At 40.7% G+C, this 13,722-nt stretch overlaps 1 protein-coding gene across 1 annotated transcript in view; it reads left to right on the forward strand.

Annotated features, from left to right (window-relative positions):
* Positions 1-13,722, forward strand: part of fat3a (FAT atypical cadherin 3a) — a 217,265-nt gene that overhangs the window by 91,330 nt on the left and 112,213 nt on the right. The window contains 1 exon segment of the mRNA XM_030744086.1: positions 8,560-8,883. Within this exon segment, the coding sequence (XP_030599946.1) occupies positions 8,560-8,883 (324 nt within the window).

Below are 13,722 nucleotides of genomic sequence, written 5' to 3' on the forward strand. Positions count from 1 at the left end.
CTAACACAGAGACACAGACAACCATTCCCACAGCAATGGCCAATTCAGAATTATCCAAACCCCACACCTTTGGACTGTGGGAGGAAACCAGAGTACCCAGAGAAAACCCACGCAAACACAGGGAGAACATGCAAACTCCACACAGAAAGGCCCGGGCCAAGGTGGATTCAAACCCCAACCTTCTGGCTAGGAGGCAACAGTGCTAACCACCACACCATCATGCTACCTTTTTAGGTCACATTTTTATTTTAATTTCAATTTCACAAACCAAAAGACAAGCCTTAAACACAAATTACAACCTGAACAAAATTTAAAAATTGCAATTACAAGATAGCAAAAATGAAAATATAATAAATGTAGAACAACCAAATTAAAAGCAAAGAATGACAAATGTACAAAAGGTTTAAGATGAATATACTGTAAAACAATAAAATACAGAGATAAATAGCAAAAAATGCAGTTTGGAAATTAATAAAAATATATTAAATAGGCTAAATGTGCAAATGACAATAGCTTGTGCATAAAATCACCCACATAATGAACACCAGTGTGTTTAAGTATCTCTTTAGCGGAATATTTAACTTATTATTTCCTTAAATCACTGACTGGGGTGACATCAGTGACCCGGTTCAGCCGAATGACCTGGGTGCGCGTTGTTTCCAGTGAGTCCGCTACCCCTCCATCTGCTGATCTTTATTATAATACCTTTTGTACTTAGCAGCAGCATCTAGTCAGAGGACTCATATGATCCGGGTTAATGGAGACCTTGGATTTGTGATTCATGATTCATAGGGAAGATTTGACTCATTAACCTGGATGATCCTTGAACCCACCAGCACTAATAAATACAACATCATAAAACAGCACAGCTTTAAAACTGAGAAATTACACTTAAGAAGGAGCTCAGTTAACAGAAAAAGCAAAAAAAGGAAGAGTTCAATAATCAAAATCTAACTATGATATTAAGGATCTTATATCTAAAATGACTGCAGGCTTTGTAGTTTGACATTGTAAAGATTTTCTGTATTTGTCTTTGCAGCAGCAGAGCTCAGAAAATTGTTCGAGTGTTCAGCTGTATGTCCAGTAAGTGGTGCAGAGACATTTTATCCTGACAATCTGACAGACACGTGGTTCACTGTCAGAGTCTGGGACCACTGTCTGTTGTGCATCAGTATGTGTGTGTGAGACATAGGCAGGCAGGAGTAGATTTAAACTGCAAATGGCAGCGTAAATAGTTTAAACCGTGATGATGGAATTTCCTAACTTACTTGAAGTTAGCTAATTGCAGCTGTGTTTTTGTTTCACATGCCCATCCTCAAAATCACAGATATCAGTGACACTGACAGATAAATTGGATAAATTGGTTTTAATTGGCTGAAATATGTCTGAGTTAATTTCAAACACCCTATAATGTATAAACCAATCACAGCCAGAGAGAGAAGATTCAAATGAACCAGCTAGATGATAGTCAAATACATTTCTATTCCCTACATTTTCAAAACAGGCTCGTTACTTTAGGTTTAAAACGCTGGAGGGAAGATTTTATTTGCGGTCACTGCACCTTGAAACATCAAACCAAACTGAGCCTAAATGGAGGGAACAATAACACATAAGGGACAATTGTACTGGTGTATTCATCCCTGGCTTATCACATACAAAGACTTGAGAGACGCAAAAACATTTAATGTATTCATCATTTACAGTGCTGTACTCAGGGGTTAAAGTAGACCAAAACTATAGGAGTTGTGGTCATGGTACTTCAGCATCTTAGCCAGTGCTACAGAAGAGGAGTGAAAATAAAAGGGGTAGCGTGTTCTGGCAGGTAATTTCAATTACCTAATTTCTGGCAGGTAGTTTTAATTTCTAAATGGTCAACAAATATCAGTAAACACACAAAGTGTCTGCAGTTTGTCACAATGTGTCTGCTAGCTAAAGGCCCAGCTGCTGTATTTCCAGGGAGAGAAAAGAATGAGAGAGAAGTTCACTCAAAGATGGAGAAAGATGTAAGAAAGAGGACAGGAGAGGAAGAAGAGAGGTTAGATTTAAAGATAAAGACTGCTAAGTGACATTTGATAAACTAGAAATTTAAAGCTTACATTTTTAAATCAGATTTTGGATCTTTATATAACGTGAAGTTATGTCCTGCAAAAAAAAAAAAAAAAAAAAAAAAACTGAGGTATTAACTTTGTGTTGTTCAAAGGTTGCATGAAAATACTGCATTTTAGAGCAGGATAAATGGGATACTGGAGGGGGTCAGTGCTGGGAGAGATGGTTTGATCTGTTCCATGACCAGCTGCTCAAAACACTTCTACTGGCTTATAGTCCTTCAGGCATGACACAGATGAGGTCTTAGGAACAGGGATGATTGTTGCCATCGTTAAACAGGATGGGACAATTGCCTGTGAGAGTGAGGTGTTAAAGATGTCAGTAGGTACCTCAGAGAGCTGGTGTGTTCAATTCGGGCACAGCCAGCGATGTTGTCTGGTCCTGTAGCCTTGCGGATTTTCACTCTCTGGAATGACCTCCTGACCTTCTCAGTCACGTGTCTGGGATGCTGCTCGTCTGGTGATGAGGTTAGTTGGATAGTGGGGGATTTGTTAGATGCCTCAAAGCGTGAAAAAAAGGTGTTAAGAGTAGAGATGAATCCCTGGAACATACATCTTTCCTACTGTAGTCTGTGATGCTCCTGATACCTGCCCACATCCTCCAGGAGTCACTGGTGTTGAAGTGACCCTGGATCTTTAAGCCATATACAGCTTTGGCTGTCTTGATACCGACATCTAGAGTTCTCCTTGCAGTTCTTAATGCAGCTGCATCACCTGAATGCAGAATCCCATGCTCTCAGAAGGCATCTAAACTCTGCACTCATCCAAGGCTTCTGGTTGGGGCCAATGGTGAATGTTCTGGTGGAGGTGGCATCATCAACACACTTACTGATTTAGCTGTTGATGGCTGATACATACTCTTCCATGTCCACTTTAATCCCTTTTGTTGCAGCTTCTCTAAAGATGGACCACATGTAAAACTGTCCTGGAGCACAGAGGTAGCATCAGTGGGCTACACAGTGACTGTCCTTTGTGTTGGTTTGATTGTCCTCCAGAGGAGGTTGTAGGAGGGGACAAGCAAAATGGAAATTTGATCTGAAAGTCAAAGGTGGGTGTGAGGGACAGGGTATGTATCACACCTGTTTGTGTAAACACAATCCAAAGTATTGCCCCCCCGTCCCAATGGTGATGTGCTGTGGAACCCTGGCATTGTGTCCGACAGCTCGACGTGATTAAAGTCACCCCCAATCATGTACAGAGCGTCAGGGTGTTTGTTTTGGAGAGAGGATATACAGCAATCTAGCTCCCCAAGCGCCTTATTAGCATTAGTGCTTGGGGGGATGTAAATAGCTATGATGAGCACTGCTGTGAATTCACTGGCTAAGTAATTTGTAGCATTAGCCTTTAGCTTAGTTAGCAGGCCTCTGTGCTTGCCTCACTTCTGTTTATGGCTACACCGTCGCCATAAAACGGAGCACCATGGTGCTGTCCTGAAAAGGCTTAGCCAACCCAGTTCCACTTTGGTGTTGAGAGACAAGTCCACCTCCATCTGGCTCTTCATCTCCCAGAGCATGGTTAACGTATGAACGAAGATTGGGTCAAGGTATTTACAAAAGTAAAACAACTACTATTATTAAAAACAAATGAACCACTGACACTGTCAAGAGCTCGAGAAGCTGCAGCCTGTCTGTGTGTTGCCACCTTAACATTATGCCAAGTGTAAAGTTTGGTGGAGGGAGCATCATACTGTGGGGTTGTTTTTCAGGAGTTGTACTCAGCCTTTTAGTTCCAGTGAAATGAACTCTTAGTGTTTCAGCATACAAAGACATTTTGGACAATTTCTACTTTGTGGGAACAGTTCGGGTACGGCCCCTTCCTGTTCCAACATGACTGCGCACCAGTGCACAAAGCAGGTCCATAAAGACATGGATGAGCCAGTTTGGTGTGGAAGAACTTGCCTGGCCTGCACAGAGTCCTGACCTCAACCCAATAGAACAACTTTGTTATCAAATAGAGTGGAGACTCCAAGCCAGGTGTTCTCATCCAACATAAGTGTCTGACTTTACAAATGTGCTTCTGGAATAATGGTCAAGAATTCTCATAAACACACTCCTAAACCTTGTGGAAAGCCTTCTAAGAAGAGTTGAAGTTGTTATAGCTGCAATGGGTGGGCCGACATCGTGTTAAACCCTGTGGATTAAGAATGGGATGTTACTCAAGTTCATATGCGTGTGAAGGCAGACGAGCAAATATTTTGGGCAGTATAATGTATGTAGGTGTGAAACATCAGCTAAGTCGTATTGAAATGGCCCATGGAGTTTCATCCAACTTGTAACAAATCCATCTTGTGTGTTAGTCAGATAAAATCAGATTCTTCAAAATTCTACAAAATATCAGACAGTTTGGGGTCTAATATTGAATTTTGCGGCAATGGCTTTCTGCTTGATTTGCTTCTGCAGATTTTATAATCCCGTATTTCTGCTCGTAAGGGCGAGTTTGTAGTTTATGCTTGACTCCTGCACTTGCCATGATTGTTTCTGGTGAAATTAACTGTTTCGCCCAGTGCAGCCAATCCAGATGTCACGTGACTGTCTAGGCACTAAAGCAACAGTGTGTGTAGTTGTGCACGAACAAGCCAATACATGGAGTTTGCATAGATCATACTGGAAGAGGGCGTGACGGGAGCTGAGGAGGGCTTTAGCGCTAAACTCATCTGATTATGCGATCAGATTTAACTGGAAATGTATTAAAATGGGACCAGACTTTTCATCCGAGGTAGGCGAAAATCCAACTTGTATGATCCAATTTAGGAGATGATTTTTATTGGAATTAATGTTAGGAATAATTGGGACCTACAGAAGGCATCAACAATCCAATTTGTGCAAGTTCGACTTAAGCGACTTTTACTTTATCTATCTTGATGAAACACTTGCCAAAATGATTTGGCTGCTAAGTGTGTGTAATAAAATATATCCACTGAGCATTCACTGCAGTTTTTTTCTGGAGCTTTCTCATGTATCCAAATTCCTTTCATCTCAACTTGTAATCAGTGATATTATGAAAAATATTACTGATAAAATTACTTTCCAGGTTAGTCTGGGGGTACTGTAATAGTCACGTCAACTTTGGTATGTGAAAGAACGTTGTGCTAGTAGTAGAACCTGTGCACAGACATATATTAGTGCAATGAAGTGTTTGTGGGTTTTTACCAATACAGACTCAGACTGTTTCTGTCTTCCCCACCATTTCACTCTTTCTACTCATGACTTTACTTAAAAGTAATGCAGTATATTACTTAATCACTTGCTGAAGAAAGCAATTACACTACTCACTACATTACTTTTGTGTTGCTCTGCATGCATGCATGTCACGTAATTACCAGTTAACAAAATAAACCTCAGGCTACAGTTCCACACACCAGCATAAATCAATATCCTAACCAGGTCACACAATCTTTCTTTTAGTTTTTATGTATGTACACAAAACTGACAACACAATGCAAAGATAAAAACCAGCCCAAAGAGACTTCAGAGCAGCTGCCACACTGATTCTAATGTGGAAACATGTAATAGTAGAACGGAAGGCTATAATGCTACAAGGCTGACGGCTCATCATCGCTTTTGTTACCTGTTGAAGTTCAGGGTCTGGCTGCTTGGCTGGGGTTGGCATACACTCAGCTTTAACATCTCTCTGGGCTCCTGGCTAACTTTCTGTTAGTGTGCAGTCTGTAAAGACAGTCTGTAAAGTCTGTAAAGAGCCAAAGTTGTCTTAGCAGTATAATGTAGTTGTTTCTGTCCTGGACACAGTTTGCATATCACCATTGTACTCTTGTTCTTTCATGCAATAAAAATAAAAATAATATCCGTATCTCCATTCCTCAAAAGCTGTAGATCACTCCTCCATTTACTCCTCCTGGTACACAAACTGAAATCAGCTAATTGTAGCACAAGTGTAGGAAGAAAAAATACTGTCCACTGCCAGTGCTACTCTCAGCCTCCTGGCAGTAGAATCTTTAGGTGGTACAAATAAGAAATGTTAAAGTCATAGTAAATATAAACCAGGGGGAATACTGTCACTGGCTGTGATTGACATTATTATGGCAAGATGTATAGTTAGACATTTCTTTATGACCATAGGGGTTTCTGACTAATATTCTACTCAACTCAATAACATGTTAGCTTTTATATGTTATATGCCATGGAAATAATATTGACAGCTGAGTTACTAGAGTTAATATTTTTGCTGCGTGGTTATAAAATGAAAAGACAAATTACTAGTATATTAACTGTGATATTTTACCTCAAACATGCAGCACGGTCTCCTTCATCACAAAAGAATACTGAAGAAATGTTTTAAAGTTGAAAAACGATGAAGTTTCTTTGCATATGGGAGGCCATGTATATGATCAGTCTATGTGCAATAACTGTCAAAGTGTTCAAGATTTTAACTGTACTGTTGATATTAGCTGACATGTTTATTGGTGCATGCAGGAACATTAAAAACATGTCCTTCCAACCCCATAATGAATACTGTTATTTTACTAGACTTGAGCTTTAATAAAGCTTGGCTTCTGGTGATCTGGCCGGGTGCATTTCAGACCCCCCCCCCCCCCCCCCCCCCCCCCCGGCATGATTTTTTATTGCCAAAACTAAGTAACCAATCACTTAAAAACTCAGATTTTATATGTCGCAGCAGCCACATATGCTTATCAATTTGAGAATAAATAAAAAGCAAATGTAATTTATTAAGCCTTAATGTGTGAATGCGCTCTTAATCACAATGTATGCTTACATGCATATATATATATGGACTTCTGAAGATCCAAAAAGAAGGAGTCCCACTCAGACCCACTGTTAGCAGTATAAACTCCATCAGCTATAGCATTTTCTATTATCTCTGCGTGTGGGTAAGACAATCCATTACATGGAAAACTACACAGACTTTACCAACAAGGTCCACAATCTTATGTTGTTATCTTATTGGATGTTGATTTGCTTTTCACTTGGATACCTACAACTGAGGGAGTGGAGACTGTCAGAAAACAACTACAACAAGACAAAACAGAACCAGTTTAACCCCCCGTCAGATTTGCAAACTGTTAGACCTCTGCTTACTACCACATATCAAATACAAGAAAGGTTTCTACAGGCAAAAGCATAGATGTGCCATTGGCTCCCAAGTGTCTCCCATTGTAGCCAACTTTTACCTCAAGGAAGTGGAAAGTAAAGCTATTTGCTACTTCAAAGGGATAGCACCTAGCCACTGATATAGATGTGTGCATGACACCTGGGTCAAAATCAAAACCCAAGAAGTAGAAGTCTTCACTGACCACATCAGCTCAGTGGATAAAAACATATAGTTCACCAGGGAGGATGCCAAGGATAATAGGTTACCATTCCTGGACTGTGCTGTGCACAGTGAAGAAAGTTTATTGGAAGCCCACACACACAGACCAGTACCTTCTGTTTGACTCTCACTACCTACTGGAATACAAACTCGGGGTGATCAGGACCCTGCAACACCAGGCATAAAATGTTCCCTCTAAGGCAGAAGAGAAAAGGAACACACATATATTCCTCAAATTAGCAAAGATGCACAGGAAAGAAGGTCAGAAACAAACTAGGGAGAGAGAGAATGACAGACAGAACAACAATGTCATCCCTTATGTGGCAGGTTTGTCAAAGAAACCCAGGAGAATTTTCTCCAAGTATGACATCCCAGTGTACTTCTGACCCAGCCCCAACATAAGACAACAACTGGTTAATCCCAAGGGCAAAACTCCTAAACACAAGCTAAGAAATGTCATGTATGCTGTGCAGTGCAGTGAGGAGTGCTCGGACCTTTGCATTGGCAAAACCAAACAGCCACTTCACAAATGCATGGCACAACACAGAAAAGGCTCCTCGACAGTTCAAGACTCAGTTATACATCTGCACCTAAAGGATATGATAGGATGCCACTGTTCATGACCGTCACTGAACAGAGGTGGTGGCTTACAGGAGGCTTACCTTCCCAGATGCCTCAACCCCAACTCACACCCTACTTCACCTACAGGTGATCTCAGTACGTCACTTGATCAGATGGGGCAAAGTCTTACAGTAGTTTCACCCAAACCCTGATGGTAATGACCCATGCCTTTTTTTCACATCATGGCTTATGTGATAATGCACATGAACAATAGTGGGTCAATGACCACTTCCAATGGGAAAACCCACACTACGGTTTAAATACCTGGGACTCTCCACCTTTTGGTTTTAGAATGGAAGAAGCCCCTTGTATAAATGATGAAACGCCTTCAAAAAACTTAATGAATGTGTTACTGTGTTATTGAAAATGTGATGTAATTACAGTAATGTGTTACTCTGGAACCAAAAACTCTATTCTGGCTGAAAATAGAACTAGCCAGCTACACAGCTAGAGTGTGAAACAGCCTCGGTATAACTTTAATACTTGACTTTCCTTTTTAGATACTTTCATATTAAGTATTTGCTCTTTTTGTCTTTTCCTCCATCAGGTGTGATCTACACCACTGATATGTTGGATCGAGAGAGCAAGGACTCCTATTGGCTAACAGTTTATGCCAGTGACCACGGTGTGGTTCCCCAGTTCACCAGTATTGATATATTCATCCAGGTGGAGGATGTTAATGACAACGCCCCGCTGACATCCGAACCGCTGTACCGAACCTCAGTGCCTGAGAATTCTCCACGGGATGTTTCTGTGATCCAGATCCAGGCCCAAGATCCTGATGCCACACCTCCCACTATGGCTGATAGGCTCAACTACCGCATTGTTAGTGGAAACCCACAGAATTTCTTCACCATCAATGCCCGCACCGGTGAGAAAGCATGTGTGCATGTGTGTCATAAAAATGGCAGTGCTGTATTTCAGGTGAAGCAGAATGTGATTTGGAAACCATGCTATTTCAAGTGTAGTTTGAATGTTTGTCAGGAAGAAAAATAATGAATTATCCTTCTTTTAGTCTCCACTGTAGGTAACAAGTAGCTAACATAGATGGAATTTTAGAAGGAACAACAATGTTCAGTGCCTCAGTGATGGAGCTGCAAACTAGAAGTTTACTCACAAAGAAATGAGCCTTTTCTAATTTTGTGGTACTTTCATTTTAATGGATAGAGACAGAATATAAACACAGATCTAGAAAAAACACATTACATAAAAGTTATAATTTGATTTGCATATCATTGAGTAAAATAAGTATTTGATCCCTTACAACTCAGGCAGAATTCTGGTTCTCACAGATTGTCTGTGTGCTCATGTGGCACACAGATTTTTTGTTTAAAGTACACCTGTCCACAGTATCCATTTCTTCCATTCCCACCTCTCCAACACCATGGACAAGGCCAAGGAGCTGTCAAAGGACATCAGAGAAGACTGTAGACCTGCGCAAGGCTGGAATGGCCTACAGCAAGAAGCTTTGTGAGAAGGTTAAAAATGGAAGAAATATGAAATGACAATCATTGCCCTTGGTCCGGAGCTCCATGCAAGATTGTGCCTTGGGGCATGGATGGTCATGAAAGGTTACCATGTGGATCGGGCTAAAATTACATGGGAGTAGCTTGTTAATGATCTGGAGGCAGCTGGGGCCACAGCCAGCTGGGACACCAAGAACACCATTGGTAACGCACTATGCTGTAATGGATTGAAATCTTGCAGCGCCCAGAAAGTCCCCCTGCTCAACAAGGTTCATGTACAGCCCCATTTTAAGTTTGTAAGTTAACATCTAAATGATTCAGAGAAGGCTTGGAGAAAGTGCTGTGACCAGATGAAACCAAATTCAAGCTCTTTGGCATCAGCTCAACCTGTCATGTTGAGAGAAAAGGAAATGCTGAGTATGACCCAAAGAAAACATCCTTATAGTCAAGCATAGAGGTGGAAACATTGTGCTTTGGGGCTGTATTTTTGCTAAGGGTACAGGATGATTTCATCTCATTGAGGGGTCAGTGGATGAGGCCATGAACCATTAAATCTTGGACCTGAACATCATTCCCTCAGCCAGAATACTGAAGATGGGTTGTAGATGGGACAGTGACCCAAAACCTACCACCAAAGCAACAAAGAAGTGACTAAAGAAGAAGCACATTATGATCATGGAATAACCTAGCCAGTCTCTGGACCACAGTCTAATAGAAAATCTGTGGAGGGAGCTGAAGCTTCAAGTTGCCAAGTGACAGCCAAGAAACCTAAAGAATTTAGAGTTTCTGTAATGAGGAGTGGGCCAAAATCCCTTCTGAGATGTGTGCAAACTTGGTGACCAACTACAAGAAATGTATTAGTATGTGCTTGCCAACAAGGGTTTCTCCACCAAGTACTAAATCATGCTTTGCTTGGGAATTAAATACTTAATTCACTCAGTGGCACTCAAATCAATTTATAACTTTTATGAAATGCATTTTTCTCTGGATTTTGGTTGATATTCTATGTCTCTCCATTAAATGAAACTACCATAACAATTAGAAACTGTTCATTTCTTTGTAAGTGAGCAAAATTACAAATTCAGCAAGGAATCAAATAATTATTTCCCCTACTTTATGTGAAGATTACTCATGCATTGGAGTCATAGGCCAAATATATTAGAATAATGTTATTGTTGCTGCTGCCATCAGATAACTTTTTGTGTTTGCCTCATCCCCCACAACGGAAAGCTGAAGGCTCTGCCTCCCATTCTACTCTTAACTATCCTAGGAACCACAAGTAAGCCAGCAGTCTGAGAGTGAAGTGCTCTATTGGGGTGATATGGTACTATGTCTTTAATAGGGGCCTGATTATTTAAGACTTTGTATATAAGAAGAAGGATTTTAAAATCAATTTTGGATTTAACAGGGAGTGAGTGAAGAGAAGCTCTGTCTTTCTAGTCCCTGTCGGTACTCTCATTGCAGCATTTTGAATCAGATGAAGGCTTTTCAGGGAGCTTTTAGGACAGCCTGATAATAATGAATTACAATAGTCCAACCTAGGTGTAATAAATGCATTTGTGATAAATCAATTAGCTTTTCAGCATCACTCTGTTTCTAATTTTAGAGATATTGCACAAATGCAAAAAATCAGTCCTACATAGTTTTTAATATGTGCATTGAAGGACATATCCTGGTCAAAAATGACTCCAAGATTCCTCACAGTGTTACTGGAGGCCAAAGTAATGCCATCCAGTAAGTATCTGGTTACGCATTGTGTCTTCTAAGTACAATGACTTAAGTTTTATCTGAATTTAGAAGCAGGAAATTAGAGGTCATCCTGGCCTTTATGTCTTTAAGACATTCCTGCAGTTTAACTAACTGATGTGTGTCAACTGACTTCATGGATAGACAAAACTGGGTATCATCTAAATAATAATGAAAATGTATACAATACTTTCTAAGAATACTGCCTAAGGGAAGCACTCCATAATTAACCTTAATATGTGAAGAAGACTCCCCGTTTACATGAACAAATTGGAGTCTATTAGATAAATATGATTCCAACCATTGTAGTGCAGTACCTCAAATAACTATGACATTCTCTAATCTCTGTAATAAAATGTTATGGTCAATTTGTTATTTTAAAGGACTAGTTGTTGCAATCCCCAGTGATTCAGCTCAGTGTTCACGAGTGGGTTATGAAGTGACATCTAAGATTGTTGACCTTGATGATCCAGCTTGACACATCATCAGCTGTGTACCCCTGTCTCCTTGGGTGTTTCGGCCGTTTATCACAATACACCCTCAGCTGGGGAAGGCCCACCTCAGGCTGATCAGACCTGGGTGCGTGTCATCTGGGGTGGTCTTTTAGTTCCCCACATTGTGTCGTTTCTTCTCAGCCATAGCCAGTGACTGCTTGTCTCTGCAGCTGTTCTTTAAGGGTCTTCCTCTGCCTCTGACCTCTGATGCCAACTTCCTTTAGAAGCCTTACTGTGGAGCCAGCAACAAACCCCCTGCATCCCACCTCCACTGGGCGCACCTTCACAGTCCAGCGCTGTTCCTCTGCTTTAGCTGCCAAGCTGGCATAATGCAGCTTTTTCCTTTCATGTGCTTCCTCGATGGCATCCTCCCAAGGGACTGTCAGCTCAACTATGATAACACGGTGGTAGGATTTGGACCAGAGAACCAGATCTGGGTGCAGGTTAGTAACAGCAACTTCTAAAGGAAATGTGAGTGTCTGGGTGAGGTCGACACTCATTTTCCAGTCCCTAGCTGCATCCAGTGAGCCTACGTCTGAGGACGAGGCATTGGTCCGTTGCTTATCCCCTTCCCGTATAAAGGTTGTCTGTGGAAAGATAGGCTGGGCAGCTGGTGGAATGGCATTGATTGTTCTGTTCTCCAAGGCATAGGCCAGACACTTAAGCACCTGATTGTGCCTCCAGGTATATCTTCCCTGAGACAGACTGACCTTACAACCCACCAGTATGTGTTTGAGGGTTGCCAGGGCTGCACAGAGGGGATATGCTGGATCCTCACCAATCCGAAGATGTAAATTTGCTGGCGAGGGAAGAACATCATACGTGGCCCTGATGATAACAGTATTGAACGCTGTGCTGAGGTCTAGCAGGAGAAGCGCAGAGATGACTCCACTGTTAGAGGCCATAAGAAGACCATATGTAACCTTCACTAATGCTGTTTCTGTACTGTGAAACCTGACTGAAACTCTTCAAATAAACCGTTCCTCTGCAGATGATCAGTTTTTGAGAGAAAAGGAAGGTTGGAGATTGGCCTATAATTAGCTAAGACAGCTGGGTCAAGTGATGGCTTTTTAATTAATCGTTTAATTACTGCCACATTACAGCCGCCTGTGGTACATAGCCAATTAATAAAGATAGATTGATCATATTTAAGATTGAAGCATTAATTAATGGTAGGACCTTTTTGAGCAGTCTTGTGGGAATGGGGTCTAATAGACATGTTGATGGTTTGGAGTAACTATTGAATCTAACTAAGAAAGATCAATTAGAGAGAAAGTCTAAATAAATATCAGCAGTACTGAAAGTAGTTGAACATAAAGATATATCTGAGGTGGTTATGAATAATTTTTTTTTCAAAAATGTTATTTTTGAAATTTGTGAAGTCATTATTAGTTAATGTTAAAGGAATACTCGGCTCAACAGAGCTCTGACTCTTTATCAGCCTGGCTACAGTGCTGAAAAGGACCTGGAGTTGTTCTTATTTTCTTCAATCACTGATGAATAGCAAGATGTCCGAGCTTTACAGACGGCTTTTTTATAGATCAACAAACTCTTTGTCCAGACTAAATGAAAATCTTCTAATGAGAGCCATTGCCTCTCCAGCTTATGGGTTATCTGCTTTAAGCTGTGTATTTGTGGGTTATACCAGGGAGCCAATCACTTGTCATTTGAGGCTTTTTTTTTTTCTTCAGAGGAGCCACAGTATCCAGAGTTGTATGCAATGAGGATGTAAAACTATTCAGGAGTAGAGTTTAAGTAGCTGTTCTGCACTGTGTGGCACATTGAATTCAAAATCATAATAATGGAAGAATTATATCCTTAAACATAGTTACAGCATTTTCAGAAAGACTTCTACTATAATAAAACATATTCCCCACTGCTGTGTAATCCACTAAAGTAAATGTAAATGTTATTAAGAGATCATCAGACAGTAGGTGGTTTTCAGGAAATACTGTTAAGTCTTCAGTTTCTATGCCATATGTCAGATCAAGATCCAGAGTATGA

The sequence above is a fragment of the Archocentrus centrarchus genome, chromosome 13, assembly GCF_007364275.1.
Source record: "Archocentrus centrarchus isolate MPI-CPG fArcCen1 chromosome 13, fArcCen1, whole genome shotgun sequence".
Classification (NCBI taxonomy): Eukaryota; Metazoa; Chordata; class Actinopteri; order Cichliformes; family Cichlidae; genus Archocentrus; species Archocentrus centrarchus.